The sequence below is a fragment of the Cherax quadricarinatus genome, chromosome 40 (genome assembly GCF_038502225.1).
Source record: "Cherax quadricarinatus isolate ZL_2023a chromosome 40, ASM3850222v1, whole genome shotgun sequence".
Classification (NCBI taxonomy): Eukaryota; Metazoa; Arthropoda; class Malacostraca; order Decapoda; family Parastacidae; genus Cherax; species Cherax quadricarinatus.
In genome coordinates, this window is record NC_091331.1 from 17804794 (window position 1) to 17822538 (window position 17745).

The 17745-nt window shown below is 40.9% G+C and overlaps 1 protein-coding gene across 1 annotated transcript in view; it reads left to right on the forward strand.

Moving 5' to 3' along the window:
* Positions 1-17745, forward strand: part of LOC128687418 (ATP-dependent DNA/RNA helicase DHX36) — a gene marked incomplete at its 5' end in the record, with an annotated part of 271669 nt that overhangs the window by 67079 nt on the left and 186845 nt on the right. The window contains 2 exon segments of the mRNA XM_070092756.1: positions 468-563; positions 14883-15091. Of these exon segments, the coding sequence (XP_069948857.1) occupies positions 468-563; positions 14883-15091 (305 nt within the window).

The window sequence follows — 17745 nt, forward strand, 5'->3', positions numbered from 1 at the left end:
CATCATGAGCAACAGTGAAAGGGTTAAACATCAAATGCTGTTCCAGTAGTTTAAATACTTTGCTGCATTAGACATGAGTTTTTAAATTATTTCATTAGATCCCAAGTTTTCGAACACTTGGAAGTACAGTAAGGCCCCAGTTATACGGCAGGTTAGGTTCCAGGCTGCCGCTGGAAAGTGGACATTGCCGGAAAGCAGAATGTCATTTTTTCCACTTGCAAATACATATAAATATCATATAACAAGTTTATACTAACATGTATTAAGTTACCAATAAAAGTAAAATACACACACAGTACAATCATTACTTACCTTGAAGTATTTGTAGTCTTAACTTAGGGTGAGAGGCGAAATATATCATAGATTAATGTATGTGTACCCTGGAGAAGAGAGTGAAGATTATGACATTTGACCTTGTTTTATCTAGTGTCTTATTTTCTCAATTAACATTGTTTTTTCATATCCAGGTTTAAATTTCAAGATGAAAGAAGAATACCTATTTGGAAAAGACGAGAACATAAAGAAAATAAAGAATTTGAAGAGATGATTGCACCTTATATAAGGTAAGGAATGGTCATCTTCACACATTAAGTTCCTTTTACTTGACCACTCTATATCAGTTTGTTAGTAAAGTTTCTCTCTCTGTCTGTCTTTTTTTTTTACATTGGGTTTCACAAGGTTAGGTTAAGGATCCCTAGCTTTATTGACAAGCTATTTACAAGGTAAGGATTCCTAACTTTATTGACAAACTAAGAGCTGTTACCTTCGTCAGCTCATTTGAAAGCATTTTTAATGTTATGAAACATACAAGTAAGGAACAGGATGAAGTTGGAGCCATCTGTGGGCCAGCATTTTCATTTGGTCAACTGACTTTATCTCATTGACATCATAATGCTGTACAAATGTGTTCCAGACTCGAGTCATCCTGGGGATAAGTGATCTCAGATGAAGTGATGTTCTGGAGAAGGGTACAGCTAGAGTGAAGTTGCTGCTTTCTGCCTGTCTTGTGGTATAGAAGTTTGCTTCTCGCTGTCCTTGAAGTGGAGCCAAGTGTGGTGCTTCGACAATGTTGGCCTTATACATAACAGAAAGGCCACCTACATCCCTCCTGTGTTGAAGGCTCTGCTGAAATGACAGATCTATCCAGGATGGGTCCAGGCGAGAGATGAGACGTCTTGCTGTTCTCTACTCTGTCAAGCAGTTGCAGATGGGGGAAGGGGGAAAGGGGCAGACAAACCAAGAAAGTGGAGCATACTCAAGGTGTGAGTGTACCTGTGCCTCATACAGAATCTTGCAACCCCTACTGTCAAGCAGATGCAAGATATGGCGAAGTGCTGTAAGCTTCATGGCTGCCTTGTTTGCATGATTTACAACATGGTTCTTCATGGTCACTTTAGTCAGATTTCACCCGAAGGATATCAACTTCTTCCCCAGGTACCAACACTCTCCCATTCATCCTTACTACTGCTCTGGCATTACCATCATGGTGCCTAGAGACCATCATCATTTGTGTTTTCTCAGGTGAAAATGTTACTTGCCATCGGTTTCCCCAAGCTGATATAGCTCTTACCTGGTGATTGATGTAGCTTAGAGCAGCTGGCATTTCTTCTCTTGGATAAGCAAATGTCAGAGTACAGTCATCTGCATATGCATGGGATTCTGAGATGAGATGAAGGTCATTGAAGTAGACATTACATAACAATGGTCCCAGCACACTTCTTTGTGGAACACTTACCCCAATAGGATGTCTTGCTGATTCTTTTCCATTGAGAACTACCCTTAGAGATCTGCCATGAAGGTAATCACTGAGGAGATGTAGCGTAGAGACTGCAATTCCCAGTGCTTGCAGTTTGCCAAGAGGCCCTGGTGCCACACTTGGTAGAAAGCACCAGCAATGTCCAGTGCTACCACACAGCTGACCTTGGATTCATCCAGTGATTAGTGCCATTTAGTGGAGATGTTTAACAACAGATCAGCAGCAGAGTAACCTTTCCTGAAGCCATTTTGACAGTCACAAAGTAGTGAGTGGTAGTCAAAAAACTCTCTCATTTGTCTTGAGATTATTGTCTCAAGGATCTTACCAGTGATTGACAGGAGTGACACTGGTCTGAAGTTGCAGATTTCTGCTCTGCTCTTCTTTTTGTGAACAGGGACTACATTTGCCTCTTTCCACAGAGAAGACCATTTACACTGTACTAGGTAGTGTTGAAAGATGTGAGTTAGAGGGGCTGCTAGCTGGTCTGCACACCTTCTCAGCAATCTTGGGCTCAACTTGTCTGGGCCTTATTGTCACCACTGACAGTTTTCACACAGTTCTTGCAGCTAGCCAAGGAGGGCCCCTTGCTGGATCAGGAACTTGCATTTTGGTAGCCAAGTGTTCGGCAAAGGGGTCCACTTTCTCTGGACTACTAGTAGAGGTGGTCCTATCCTGTGGAATGAGTTCATCAGGCAGATAACCTTGTCTGTCCTTGACCAGGGATCACCAGGTTTTGGAGCCTACTCTACCTCATGCTAGCTTTCTTTTTGTGTCCACCTCCCATTTAGCAATGGCTCACTTTTGAACTTCATCCATATGCTTACAGGCTTGCCTGCGCAAGTTCCTGTTATAGGTGGTAGGATGTCTCTTATACCTTTGCCATGCCTTGTACTTAGCAGTAGCAGCCCCTCTACAATGAAAGCCAAACCAAGGCTGATCCGTAGGCTTCATCACATACTGCCAGTGATGGGTGTGTTCTTGTTGTAGATTAAGGATGTGTCCAGTGAAGGCTTTCACTTGGTTGTCAGCATCCCCTTGGAGAAGAGCATTCCAATTGGTGGTGGCGAGTTCAAAGCAAAGGGCTGGCCAATTACCTCTTTCCCATAGCCAGGTTGTGCGTGTGGACTCCTCACCTTGCTCTGTTGGGATCTTAAGTATCATAAAAACAGCCTTGTGGTCAAATGATCCAGTATAAGCCAAGGAGTTGACAAGTGACTATACCTTCTGCCAGATCACTCACTACTGGGTCAAGGGAGGAGGCAGACTCTCTCTCTCTCTCTTTTTTTACACAGGGTTTGACAAGGTTAGGTTAACGATCCCTCGCTTTATTGACAAGCTGTTGACAACTTAAGGATTCCTAACTTTATTTATAAGCTAAGAGCTGTTACCTACATCATCTCATTTGAAAGCATTGTTATGAAACATACAAGTAAGGAAAAGGGTGAAGTTGGAGCTATCTGTGGGCCAGCATTTTCATTTGATCAACTGACTTTATCTCGTTGATATCATAATGCTGTACGAATGTGTTCCAGACTCGAGGCATCCTAGGGATAAATGATCTCAGATGAAGTGATGCTCTGGAGAAGGGTACAGCCAGAGTGCAGTTGCTGCTTTCTGCCCGCCTTGTGGTATAGAAGCTTGTTTCTCTGTCCTTGAAGTGGAGCCAAGTGTGGTACTTTGACAATGTTGGCCTTATACATAACAGTAAGGCCACCCACATCTCTCTCTGTCTTTGTCTCTCTCTCTCTGTGTCTCATTTGGCTGCCACCCACAGAGATAGGGTAACTTAAAAAAAAAAAGAAACACTTTCACCATTACTCGCTCCATCACTATCTTGCTAGAGGCAGGCCAATACTACAGTTCAAAACTGCAAATATCCCCTCTTCCCACCTCCAGGACTTGAGTCCAGCTAGCTGGTTTCCCTGAATCCCTTTATAAATGTTACCTTGCTCACACTCCAACAGCACATCAACTCGTAAATAAAAACTACTTGCCTCCACTCCTATCTAACATGCTCACACATGCCTGCTGGATGTCCAAGCCCCTCACACAAAAAACCTTCTTTACCCCCCTCCCTCCAACCTTTTCTAGGACATCCCTTACTCCCCTTCCCTCAAGTACAGATACATCCTCCAAGTTGTCCTATTTTGTTTCATTTTCACTGAATGTCCTAATCATCTCAACAACCCCTCTTTAGCCTTCTGGATAATACTTATAGTAACCCCACACCACCTCATAGTTTCCAAGCTGCAAATTCCCTGCATAATATTCACACCACACATTGCCCTCAGACAAAGCATCTCCACTGCCTCTAGCCACCTCCTTGCTGGTTATTCAGTAATGCTATGTCGTATTAACTCCTTTTAGGAGGAAAGTGACGTTGACCTTGAGTTTAGTGGCTTTGAGATGGATGTGGCCACAAGTGGTTGAAGAAGTATCAGAAATCTAGATAATGCATTTGCACCACAGATGGCTGGCTGGCTGGCTGGCTGGCTGGCTGGCTGGCTGGCTGGCTGGCTGGCTGGCTGGCTGGCTGGCTGTCTGGCTGTCTGGCTGTCTGGCTGTCTGGCTGTCTGGCTGTCTGGCTGGCTGTCTGGCTGTCTGGCTGTCTGGCTGTCTGGCTGTCTGGCTGTCTGGCTGTCTGGCTGTCTGGCTGTCTGTCTGGCTGTCTGGCTGTCTGGCTGGCTGGCTGGCTGTCTGTCTGTCTGTCCAGCCAGACAGGTACCCTTAAGTACAGTTTTCAAGCAGTGCAAATTACCTATCATAACCCAAAAAAAGACAGACAGTGCTATATGTATTGTGCTTTTAAATATGAAGCATAAGTATGACTGTGGCAAGTAATACGCATTTCCACTTGTTCAGATGTGATAATTCTACAGCTTGTGTAATACCGGTTGGTTCATGAGCAGCCTCTCTGAGACAGAGAAAGAGAGACAAGCAGAGAGACAGACAGACAGATATGTTTGTGTGTAGAGCAGTGAGAACAAATAAAGAAACGTATGCCAAGCTTCAGCAGCGCAAGATTAGCAATATTGAGTGACTACACCATCAGCATTGTAAAGTGACACTCTTGTCTGACATGGTATTTCAAGGAGTTTCATATACGGTGGACCCCCGGATTACATTGTCATCGGAATATTCGGAGTAAGTAACCTTTTTTCGTCAAAATATTGGCTCGGTGATCGTCATATATCTCAGTATTAGTCATTCGTCCCGAATGTGTCTGCACAGCCCAAGCGGTCCGACACACCATTTACAGCCAGTGTACCATTGTTTATCAGCCAGTGAGGATGATCCCATGCGCTCGTACGATATATTTTGTATTCCATTCTTTTTAGTGCTTGCAACTGCTAAATAAGCCACCATGGGTGCAAGGAAAGTTTCTGGTGCCAGGCAGCCCTTTGGTAAAGGGCTGAGAGAGAGGGAAGAATGTGTCTTTTTCAGTGATTCTGCAATATGTACGATACTAAAGCAGCAGGAGTCGATAAAGGCTATAGGGCCAGCCAGCGATAAAGTGTAGCATTAACAGTGTAGCAAGTAAGTTAAGCGATTAATCGATAGAAAAAGGACAGCACGAAACTGACTCCTCCATTGTTGTTGGAGGTATATAGGGCTACTGACTAAAACTGCCGCCTCTTGCTGCCACCTTCACCACCACTATGTAAGACTTACTTTTCAGTGGCCCTTATACACCCAACAACAAACAACACACCACCACTCGTGACATTCTTTATTTTTTTTTATTAACACACTGGCCGATTCCCACCAAGGCAGGGTGGCCCAAAAAAGAAAAACTTTCACCATCATTCACTCCATCACTGTCTTGCCAGAAAGGTGCTTTACACTACAGTTTTTAAACTGCAACATTAACACCCCTCCTTCAGAGTGCAGGCACTGTACTTCCCATCTCCAGGACTCAAGTCCGGCTTGCCGGTTTCCCTGAATCCCTTCATAAATGTTACTTTGCTCACACTCCAACAGCACGTCGAGTATTAAAAACCATTTGTCTCCATTCACTCCTATCAAACACGCTCATGCATGCCTGCTGGAAGTCCAAGCCCCTCGCACACAAAACCTCCTTTACCCCCTCCCTCCAACCTTTCCTAGGCCGACCCCTACCCCGCCTTCCTTCCACTACAGACTGATACACTCTTGAAGTCATTCTGTTTCGCTCCATTCTCTCTACATGTCCAATCCACCTCAACAACCCTTCCTCAGCCCTCTGGACAACAGTTTTGGTAATCCTGCACCTCCTCCTAACTTCCAAACTACGAATTCTCTGCATTATATTCACACCACACATTGCTCTCAGACATGACATCTCCACTGCCTCCAGCCTTCTTCTCGCTGCAACATTCATCACCCATGCTTCACACCCATATAAGAGCGTTGGTAAAACTATACTCTCATACATTCCCCTCTTTGCCTCCAAGGACAAAGTTCTTTGTCTCCACAGACTCCTAAGTGCACCACTCGCCCTTTTCCCCTCATCAGTTCTATGATTCACCTCATCTTTCATAGACCCATCCGCTGACACGTCCACTCCCAAATATCTGAATACATTCACCTCCTCCATACTCTCTCCCTCCAATCTGATATCCAATCTTTCATCACCTAATCTTTTTGTTATCCTCATAACCTTACTCTTTCCTGTATTCACTTTTAATTTTCTTCTTTTGCATGCCCTACCAAATTCATCCACCAACCTCTGCAACTTCTCTTCAGAATCTCCCAAGAGCACAGTGTCATCAGCAAAGAGCAACTGTGGCAACTCCCACTTTATGTGTGATTCTTTATCTTTTAACTCCACGCCTCTTGCCAAGACCCTCGCATTTACTTCTCTTACAACCCCATCTATAAATATATTAAACAACCACGGTGACATCACACACCCTTGCCTAAGGCCTACTTTTACTGGAGAATAATCTCCCTTTTTCCTACATACTCTAACTTGAGCCTCACTATCCTCGTAAAAACTCTTCACTGCTTTCAGTAACCTACCTCCTATACCATACACCTGCAACATCTGCCACATTGCCCCCCTATCCACCCTGTCATACGCCTTTTCCAAATCCATAAATGCCACAAAAACCTCTTTAGCCTTATCTAAATACTGTTCACTTATATGTTTCACTGTAAACACCTGGTCCACACACCCCCTACCTTTCCTAAAGCCTCCTTGTTCATCTGCTATCCTATTCTCCATCTTACTCTTAATTCTTTCAATAATAACTCTACCATACACTTTACCAGGTATACTCAACAGACTTATCCCCCCTATAATTTTTGCACGCAATTTTGTCCCCTTTCCCTTTATACAAAGGAACTATGCATGCTCTCTGCCAATCCCTAGGTACCTTACCCTCTTCCATACTTTTTTTTTTTTTTTCAACAAGTCGGCCGTCTCCCACCGAGGCAGGGTGACCCAAAAAAGAAAGAAAATCCCCAAAAAGAAAATACTTTCATCATCATTCAACACTTTCACCACACTCGCACATTATCACTGTTTTTGCAGAGGTGCTCAGAATACACAGTTTAGAAGCATACACATATAAAGATACACAACATATCCCTCCAAACTGCCAATATCCCAAACCCCTCCTTTAAAGTGCAGGCATTGTACTTCCCATTTCCAGGACTCAAGTCCGACTATATGAAAATAACCGGTTTCCCTGAATCCCTTCACTAAATATTACCCTGCTCACACTCCAACAGATCGTCAGGTCCCAAGTACCATTCGTCTCCATTCACTCCTATCTAACACGCTCACGCACGCTTGCTGGAAGTCCAAGCCCTTTGCCCACAAAACCTCCTTTACCCCCTCTCTCCAACCCTTTCGAGAACGACCCCTACCCCGCCTTCCTTCCCCTATAGATTTATATGCTTACCATGTCATTCTACTTTGATCCATTCTCTCTAAATGACCAAACCACCTCAACAACCCCTCTTCTGCCCTCTGACTAATACGTTTATTAACTCCACACCTATTCCTAATTTCCACACTCCGAATTTTCTGCATAATATTTACACCACACATTGCCCTTAACCCCTTCAGGGTCCAAGGCCCAATTCTGAAGTGGTTCCCCAGTGTCCAAGAATTTTTAAAAAAAATTTTTTTTTATTTTTTCTTATGAAATGGTAGAGAATCTTTTTGTGAAGGTAATAAAACAAAAAGTATGAAATTTGATGGAAAATTGACGAAATTATGCTCGCGAATTTTGATGTGTCAGTGATATTTACGAATTGGCAATTTTGCCGACTTTGACTCCCATTTTAGGCCAATTACATTATTCCAGTCAACCAAATTCTTAGCTATTTCACTAGTATTACTTCTATCGATTGAGCACAAGAAATCGCCAAGTCAACTGTTTCAACTACAAATTAAAGTGATCGGAAATTGTTAATTTGGCCAATTTAACACAAAGCTCAAAATATTCCAATTTCAAAATAGGGTCCAGAATAAACAATGTAGGCATTCCTGGAACTAAACTAACATTTCCTCTGTTCATTAGTTACGTTTTGAGGCTTTACAAATAAATTCCATTTTTATATTTTATTCACATAATGAATTTTTATTCACACCAAAAAATAGAAGATTTACTGTTATGCAATACTGTAATAATTGTATAAATATCATCACCATATTTGTGAATGCATATTAGACCCACCAGCTGGCGTGTATTAGACGTGTGAGGTCGTTTGTTTACTCTTGAATATCGGCAAAAATTTAACATTTCTGCTATTTTGAGCTCAGTTTCAAGCCATTTCCAGTGCGAAAACCAATCAAAATCATCTCTATTTCTGTAATACGTCTTCCATTCTATCAAATGAGACCAAGAAATCGCAAATAGAACTATAAAAAACGTACGAAAAAACACTGCAAAGTCGCTGTTTTAATCGAAAAATCATGATTTCAGTTTTTTTCTCTCATTATACACAGTGTGCTGCAGGATCTGTTTTATGTGGTGCACACATACCACATAGATGTATTCTCTCATATCTAGGCCCAAATGTACCACTGACAGTTTATCAGAGTGAGCTGAGCTCATGACCTAGATCTACGGTTTGGACCCTGAACGTAAAGCCGTAGATCTACAGGACGGACCCTCAAAGGGTTAAACAGGACATCTCCACTGCCTCCAACCGTCTCCTCGCTGCTGCATTTACCACCCCAGCTTCACACCCATATAAGAGTGTTGGTACTATTATACTTTCATACATTCCCTTCTTTGCCTCCATAGGTAACGTTTTTTGACTCCACATATACCTCAACGCACCACTCACCTTTTTTCCCTCATCAATTCTATGATTAACGTCATCCTTCATAAATCCATCCGCCGACACGTCAACTCCCAAGTATCTGAAAGCATTCACTTCTTCCATACTCCTCCTCCCCAATTTGATATCCAATTTTTCTTTATCTAAATCATTTGATACCCTCATCACCTTACTCTTTTCTATGTTCACTTTCAATTTTCTACCTTTACACACATTCCCAAACTCATCCACTAACCTTTGCAATTTTTCTTTAGAATCTCCCATAAGCACAGTATCATCAGCAAAAAGTAACTGTGTCAGTTCCCATTTTGAATTTGATTCCCCAAAATTTAATCCCACCCCTCTCCCGAACACCCTAGCATTTACTTCCTTTACAACCCCATCTATAAATATATTAAACAACCATGGTGACATTACACATCCCTGTCTAAGACCTACTTTTACCGGGAAGTAGTCTCCCTCTCTTCTACACACCCTAACCTGAGCCTCACTATCCTCATAAAAACTCTTTACAGCATTTAATAGCTTACCACCATTCCATATACTTGCAACATCTGCCACATTGCTCCTCTATCCACTCTATCATATGCCTTTTCTAAATCCATAAGTGCAATAAAAACTTCCCTTCCTTTATCTAAATACTGTTCACATATATGCTTCAATGTAAACACTTGATCTACACATCCCCTACCCACTCTGAAACCTCCTTGCTCATCCGCAATCCTACATTCTGTCTTACCTCTAATTCTTTCAATTATAACCCTACCGTACACTTTTCCTGGTATACTCAGTAAACTTATTCCTCTATAATTTTTACAGTCTCTTTTGTCCCCTTTCCCTTTATATAAAGGGACTATACATGCTCTCTGCCAATCCCTAGGTACCTTCCCCTCTTTCATACATTTATTAAACAAAAGTACCAACCACTCCAACACTATATCCCCCCCTGCTTTTAACATTTCTGTCATGATCCCATCAGTTCCAGCTGCTTTACCCCCTTTCATTCTACGTAATGCCTCACGTACCTCCCCCACACTTACATTCTGCTCTTCTTCACTCCTAAAAGATGGTATACCTCCCTGACCAGTGCATGAAATTACTGCCTCTCTTTCTTCCTTAACATTTAAAAGTTCCTCAAAATATTCTCGCCATCTACCTAATACCTCCATCTCCCCATCTACTAACTCCCCTACTCTGTTTTTAACTGGCAAATCCATACTTTCCCTAGGCTTTCTTAATTTGTTTAACTCACTCCAAAAATTTTTCTTATTTTCATTAAAATTTCTTGACAATGCCTCTCCCACTCTATCATCTCTTCCATACATTTATTAAATAATAGCACCAACCACTCCAAAACTATATCCCCACCTGCTTTTAACATTTCTATCTTTATCCCATCAATCCCAGCTGCCTTACCCCCTTTCATTTTACCTACTGCCTCACGAACTTCCCCCACACTCACAACTGACTCTTCCATACTCCTACAAGATGTTATTCCTCCTTGCCCTATACATGAAATCACAGCTTCCCTATCTTCATCAACATTTAACAATTCCTCAAAATATTCCCTCTATCTTCCCAATACCTCTAACTCTCCATTTAATAACTCTACTCTCCTATTTTTAACTGACAAATCCATTTGTTCTCTAGGCTTCTTCAACTTGTTAATCTCACTCCAAAACTTTTTCTTATTTTCAAAAAAATTTGTTGATAACATCTCACCCACTCTCTCATTTGCTCTCTTTTTACATTGCTTCACCACTCTCTTAACCTCTCTCTTTTTCTCCCTATACTCTTCCCTCCTTGCATCACTTCTACTTTGTAAAAACTTCTCATATGATAACTTTTTCTTCCTTACTACTCTCTTTACATCATTCCACAAATTGCTCCTCTTCCCTCCTGCACCCACTTTCCTGTAACCACAAACTTCTGCTGAACGCTCTAACACTACATTTTTAAACCTACGCCATACCTCTTCGACCCCATTGCCTATGCTCTCATTAGCCCATCTATCCTCCAATAGCTGTTTATATCTTACCCTAACTGCCTCCTCTTTTAGTTTATAAACCTTCACCTCTCTCTTCCCTGATGCTTCTATTCTCCTTGTATCCCATCTACCTTTTACTCTCAGTGTAGCTACAACTAAAAAGTGATCTGATATATCTGTGGCCCCTCTGTAAACATGTACATCCTGAAGTCGACTCAACAGTCTTTTATCTACTAATACATAATCCAACAAACTACTGTCATTTCGCTTTACATCATATCTTGTACAGTGGACCCCTGGTTCACGATATTAATCCATTCCTGAGATCTCATTGTAAACCAAAATTATCGGAAAGCGATTCAATTTTCCCCATAAGAAATAATGGAAATCAAATTAATCCGTGCAAGACACCCAAAAGTATGAAAAAAAAAAACTTTTACCACATGAAATATTAAGTTTATTGCAATATAATAATTACAATAACAATAATAACAATAGCATAATCACAATAGAATAATTGACACTTACCTTTAATGAAGATCTGGTAATGATTGATGGGATGGGAGGAGGGGAGAGTGTCGAAGTTTTTAATGTTTAGAAGGGGAATCCCCCTCCATTAGGACTTGAGGTAGCAAGTCCTTTTCCGGGGTTACTTCCCTTCTTCTTTTAATGCCACTAGGACGAGCTTGAGAGTCACTGTCCATAGAGGTTTACACAATTGAGGATATTAAAGTGATCCTTTCAAAACTCCTTTAGAGTCAGTAGAGTACCTGTGGTCACTTCAAAGCACCTTTCAAACATAGCTTTAGTGTACAGTTTCTTGAAGTTGGAAATGATCTGCTGGTTCATGGGCTGCAGGAGAGGAGTGGTATTAGGAGGCAAAAACTTGACCTTAATGAAGCTCATGTCCCCATAAAGTCGCTCTGCCAAGTCTGTAGGATGACTAGGCGTATTGTCTAACACCAGGAGGCACTTATGGTCTATTTTCTTTTCAGTTAGGTAATTTTTCACATTGGGGGCAAATGCATGGTGTAACCAGTCATAGAAAATGTCCCTAGTGACCCATGCCTTACTGTTTGCCCTCCACAGCACACACAAATTAGCCTTGAGAATATTCTTTTGCCTGAACGCTCTGGGAGTTTCTGAGTGATACACCAATAAAGGCTTCACTTTGCAATCACCACTAGCATTGGCACACATCAGAAGAGTAAGCCTGTCTTTCATAGGCTTATGTCGTGGGAGTGCCTTTTCCTCCTGAGTAATGTAGGTCCTGCTTGGCAATTTCTTCCAAAACAGGCCTGTTTCGTCACAATTAAACACTTGTTCAGGTTTCAGTCCTTCAGCCTCTATGTACTCCTTGAATTCATGCACATATTTTTCAGCCGCTTTGTGGTCTGAACTGGCAGCCTCACCATGCCTAATCACACTATGTATGCCACTACGATTCTTAAATCTTTCAAACCAACCTTTGCTGACCTTAAATTCACTCACATCACCACTAGTTGCAGGCAATATCTTTACCAAATCATCATGCAACTGCCTAGCCTTTTCACTTATGATCACTTGAGAGATGCTATCTCCTGCTATCTGTTTTTCATTTATCCACACCAATAACAGTCTCTCAAAATTTTCTAACACTTGCTGTTGCTGTTTCGTAATCACAGTTGCACCTTTTGCAAGAACAGCTTCCTTGATTGCCGTTTTCCTGCTCACTATAGTAGAGATGGTTGATTGGGATTTACTATGCAGCGTGGCCAGCTCCGACACGCGCACTCCACTTTCATACTTTGCAATTATCTATACACAAATAACCCGCACATAAAAGAGAGAAGCTTACGACGACGTTTCGGTCCGACTTGGACCATTGACATTGGACCATTGACTTTGTCAATGGTCCAAGTCGGACCGAAACGTCGTCGTAAGCTTCTCTCTTTTATGTGCGGGTTATTTGTGTATCGTTCCAGGCACGGTATTGTGCCTTTTTGTTATTTATTTATTTATTTTTGCAATTATCTCTTTCTTCATTTCAGTAGTCATTAGCACCCTTGGTCTCGATGGGTTGGCATTAGAAGCTTTCTTGGGGCCCATGGTGACTTATTTTGCAGAAACAAGCACCAAAAACAGTGATAATATGGATAATATGGAATGTGCTGAATGTATCGTTAGATGCGCGCACAGTGGCTGGCTTGTAAACACTGGCACACACGGGGCAGCTCAGGCCACGTGTGGACACGTCTTGTACGAATCATATCGCATACCGGGTTTTGTAACGGGAACCGAGGCAAATTTTTTGCGATATAATGCTTCGGATACCGGATTTATCGGATACCGATGGCTTCGCGAACGGGGGGTCCACTACATACTTATATATCCTCTTTTTCTTAAAATATGTATTACCTATAACTAAACCCCTTTCTATACAAAGTTCAATCAAAGGGCTCCCATTATCATTTACACCTGGCACCCCAAACTTACCTACCACACCCTCTCTAAAAGTTTCTCGTACTTTAGCATTCAGGTCCCCTACCACAATTACTCTCTCACTTGGTTCAAAGGTTCCTATACATTCACTTAACATCTCCCAAAATCTCTCTCTCTCCTCTACTTTCCTCTCTTCTCCAGGTGCATACACGCTTATTATGACCCACTTTTCGCATCCAACCTTTACTTTAATCCACATAATCCTTGAATTTACACATTCATATTCTCTTTTCTCCTTCCATAACTGATCCTTCAACATTATTGCTACCCCTTCCTTAGCTCTAACTCTCTCAGATACTCCAGATTTAATCCCATTTATTTCTCCCCATCTAAACTCCCCTACCCCCTTCAGCTTTGTTTCGCTTAGGGCCAGGACATCCAACTTCTTTTCATTCATAACATCAGCAATCATCTGTTTCTTGTCATCTGCACTACATCCACGCACATTCAAGCATCCCAGTTTTATAAAGTTTTTCTTCTTCTCTTTTTTAGTAAATGTTTACAGGAGAAGGGGTTACTAGCCCATTGCTCCCGGCATTTTAGTCGCCTCATACGACACGCATGGTTTACGGAGGAAAGATTCTTTTCCACTTCCCCATGGACAATAGAAGAAATAAAGAAGAACAAGAGCTATTTAGAAAAAGGAAAAAAAACCTAGATGTATGTATATATATATCCATGTACGTGTCTGTGAAGGGTGACCAAAGTGTAAGTAGGAGTAGCAAGATATCCCTGTTATCTAGCGTGTTTATGAGACAGAAAAAGACACCAGCAATCCTACCATCGTGTAAAACAGTTACAGGTTTCTGTTTCACAGTCATCTGGCAGGACGGTAGTACTTCCCTGGGTGGTTGCTGTCTACCAACTTATTACGCACAGAAAATTGCCCTCTTCATTTAAAAAAAATCAGAATATTCGGAGAGCTAGCAGTGAAAATGTCTATGAACATTTGGACAGTTCAAGGGTAAATGTACCACTCACCTATTTCCCTTCATTAGTTCTGTGGTTTATCATGTCTTTCATATCCCCGTCCACAAACACTCCCACTCCCAAATATCTGAACACCTTCGCTTCCTCCATACTTCCTCCCTCCAATCTGACACTCAGTTTTTCATTATCTAACTCGTTTGGTACCCTCATCACCTTACTTTTACCTATGTTCACTTTCAACTTCCTTTTCACACCCTCCCAAACTCAAACACTGACCTTTGCATCCTTTCCCTCTTTCCTTAACGTCTTGGTTAACTTTATCTATGCTAATTAATTAATTTCAATACCAGGATTGTTCTAAGCAAGTCCATTATGTTTTCTATGTTTATTGTGAAATAATTATACTTAAAATGTGCATAAAAATTCATTTACTTTTTATTTTATTGCTAGAAACCTAGAACGAAGTCAGAAATACTCTAGCCAAACTCTTGATGAACTGTATAAGAAGTCTAGTGAGGAGTTAAACGTGGAGTTGATTCTGGAGTTGTTACGTTACATTGCTCAGCAACCTCCAGGTGCTGTCCTGATCTTTCTTCCTGGATGGGACAAGATCTCAAAACTACATTCAATGATACAAGAAGACAGAATGCTAGGTGGACGTAAGTATTTTGGCAAAGATTAGCTTCAATTTAAACAGTCTTTCAGTATTTGATGTACAGTTAGGTGTACCACTTAAAAATGAAAATGTGTTCTGTGTAGTAGTATGTTGATGTCATGGTAGTAATACAATTATTCCAGAGTATGGCATAAAAATACTGCTTCACAGGATCTGGAATATAAGACACAGGTAGCAGAGAATTCTTTTCTTTTATACAATTCTCTGCTACTAATGTCTTTTTCTGCCTGGCTGCTTTTGCCATTGTCTACCTTTACAGGATCTGTTTTCTTTGTAGCAAATATTTTTTGTTGCTGGAATGAATAGAATAAGTACCTCTTGATGTCTGCAAAAGGGATAAAGTTGGAAAGAAAAAATGGAGACTGCAGTATTTGTAAAAAAAAAAAAAAAAAAAAATTACAGGTTGCAGAATTATAGTCCAAAACACTGTTAAAATTCTGGAGGGGGGGGGTAAATCCAATCAGGAATCGTATAAATGAATTTTTTTGTGTAATTTAAACTGTTCGTATTAGCAAAGCGCCATAAAGTGGGGCCCACCTGTGTAGTAATTTTATGGTACTCAACGTAATTTACAGTAATTATTTTAGCCTTTTCGTGGTGGAGAGATGAGATGTAAACCACTGAATAACTTTTACTCTGAGTCAGAGAAGCTGTAAAGCTCTGCTAGTGAAAACAATGTAGATGCCTGAGAAGACTTAGTTTTCACATACCCCTGCCACTGAGATACCAGACTTAACCTTTCTCCTTAACAATGAGAACCACATGTTTTCTTTTGGCACTGCCACTTGATTTAGAAGCCATTGTTAATTGCACTGTACGTAATATATTAGTAGTAGTAGGTTGGTAGACAGCAACTGCCCAGGGAGGTACTACCATACTGCCAAGTGAGCGTAAAACAGAAAACTGTATTTGTTTTACATGATGGTAGGATTGCAGGTGTCTTTTTTCTGTCTCATAAATCATGCAAGATTTCAGGTACATCTTACTACTTCTATGTACACTTAGGTCACACTACATATGCATGTACAAGTTTATGTATACACTCTCATCTGAGTTTTCTTTGCTTTTATCTTAATAGTTCTTCTTATTATTATTACTTTTCCTTTCACATCGATGGGGAAGAGGAATAAGAATCTTTCCTCCATAAGCCATGTGTGTTGCAAAAGTCAACTAAAATGCCAGGAGCAATGGGCTAGTAACCCCTGCCCCGTATAACCTACTAAAAAGAAAAAGAAGAAAACCATCAAAGTGGGATGTTTGAATGTGCATGGTTGTAGTGCGAATGATAAGAATGATGATTGTGGATGATATGAATGAAAAGCTGGATATCCTGGCTTTAAGGGAAACAAAGCTGAAGGGGGTAGGAGAGTTTCATTGGGGAGAAATAAATGGGCTTAGGTCAGGGGTTTCTAATAGAATTAGAGCTAAGGAAGGAGTAGCAATAATGTTGAAGGATAAGTTATGGCAGGAAAAGAAGGAATATAAATGTATGAATTCAAGGATTATGTGGAGTAAAATAAGGGATGGATGTGAAAAGTGGGTTATAGTAAGTGTTTATGAACCTTGAGAAGAGAGAAGTGTAGAGGAGAGAGAGAGATTTTGGGAAATGTTGAGTGAGTGCATGGGGAGTTTTGAACCAAGTGAGAAAATACTTGTGGTTGGGGATCTCAATGCTAAAATGGGTAAAAATGTTGTAGAGGGAGTAGTAGGTAAATTTGGGGTGTCAGGGGTAAATTAAAATGGGGATCCTTTAATTGAACTAAGTGTAGAAAGAGGTTTGGTAATAAGTAATACATATTTTATGAAGAAGAGGATAAATAAGTATAGTACAGGATATGATATAGCACGTAATGAAGGTACAAGTTTTGTTATATTATGTATTGGTGGGTAAAAGGTTGATGGGTAGGCTTCAGGATGTACATGTTTATAGAGGAGCAATGGATATATTGGATCATTATCTAGTTGTAGCTACAGTTAGAGTAAGAGGTAGATAGAACAAAAGGAAAATGGCAACAGTAAGTAAGAGAAGTGAAAGTTTATGAACTCAGGGAGGAGGAAGTTAGGGTGAGATATAAGCAACTTTTGGCAAAAAGGTGGGCTAGTGAATGTTTGGGTAGTGGGGGAGGTTGAAGAGGGATGGGATAGTTTTAAAAATGCAGTATTAGAATGTGAGGGAGAGGTTTGTGGCTATAGGAGGGTGGGTGCAGGAGGAAAGAGGAGTGATTGGTGGAATGATCAGGTAAAGGGTGCAGTGAAAGTGAAAAAGGTAGCTTATGAGAGGATTTTACAAAGCAGAAGTGATATAAGAAGGGCAGAGTATATGGAGAGTAAAAGAAAAGTGAAGAGAGTGGCAAGAGTGCAAAAAGAGAGCAAATGATAGTGTGTGAGAGGCATTGTCAAGAAATTTTGCTGAGAGGAAGAAAAAATTTTGGAGTGAGATAAACAAGTTAAGAAAGCCCAGGGAACAAATGGATTTGTCAGTTAAAAATAGAGTAGGGGAGTTAGTAGATGGGGAGATGGAGGTATTGGGTAGATGGCGGGAATATTTTGATAACTCTAAATGTCGATGAAGAAAGGGAGGCAGTAATTTCATGCACTGGCCGGGAAGGTATAACATCTTTTTAGGAGTAAAGAAGA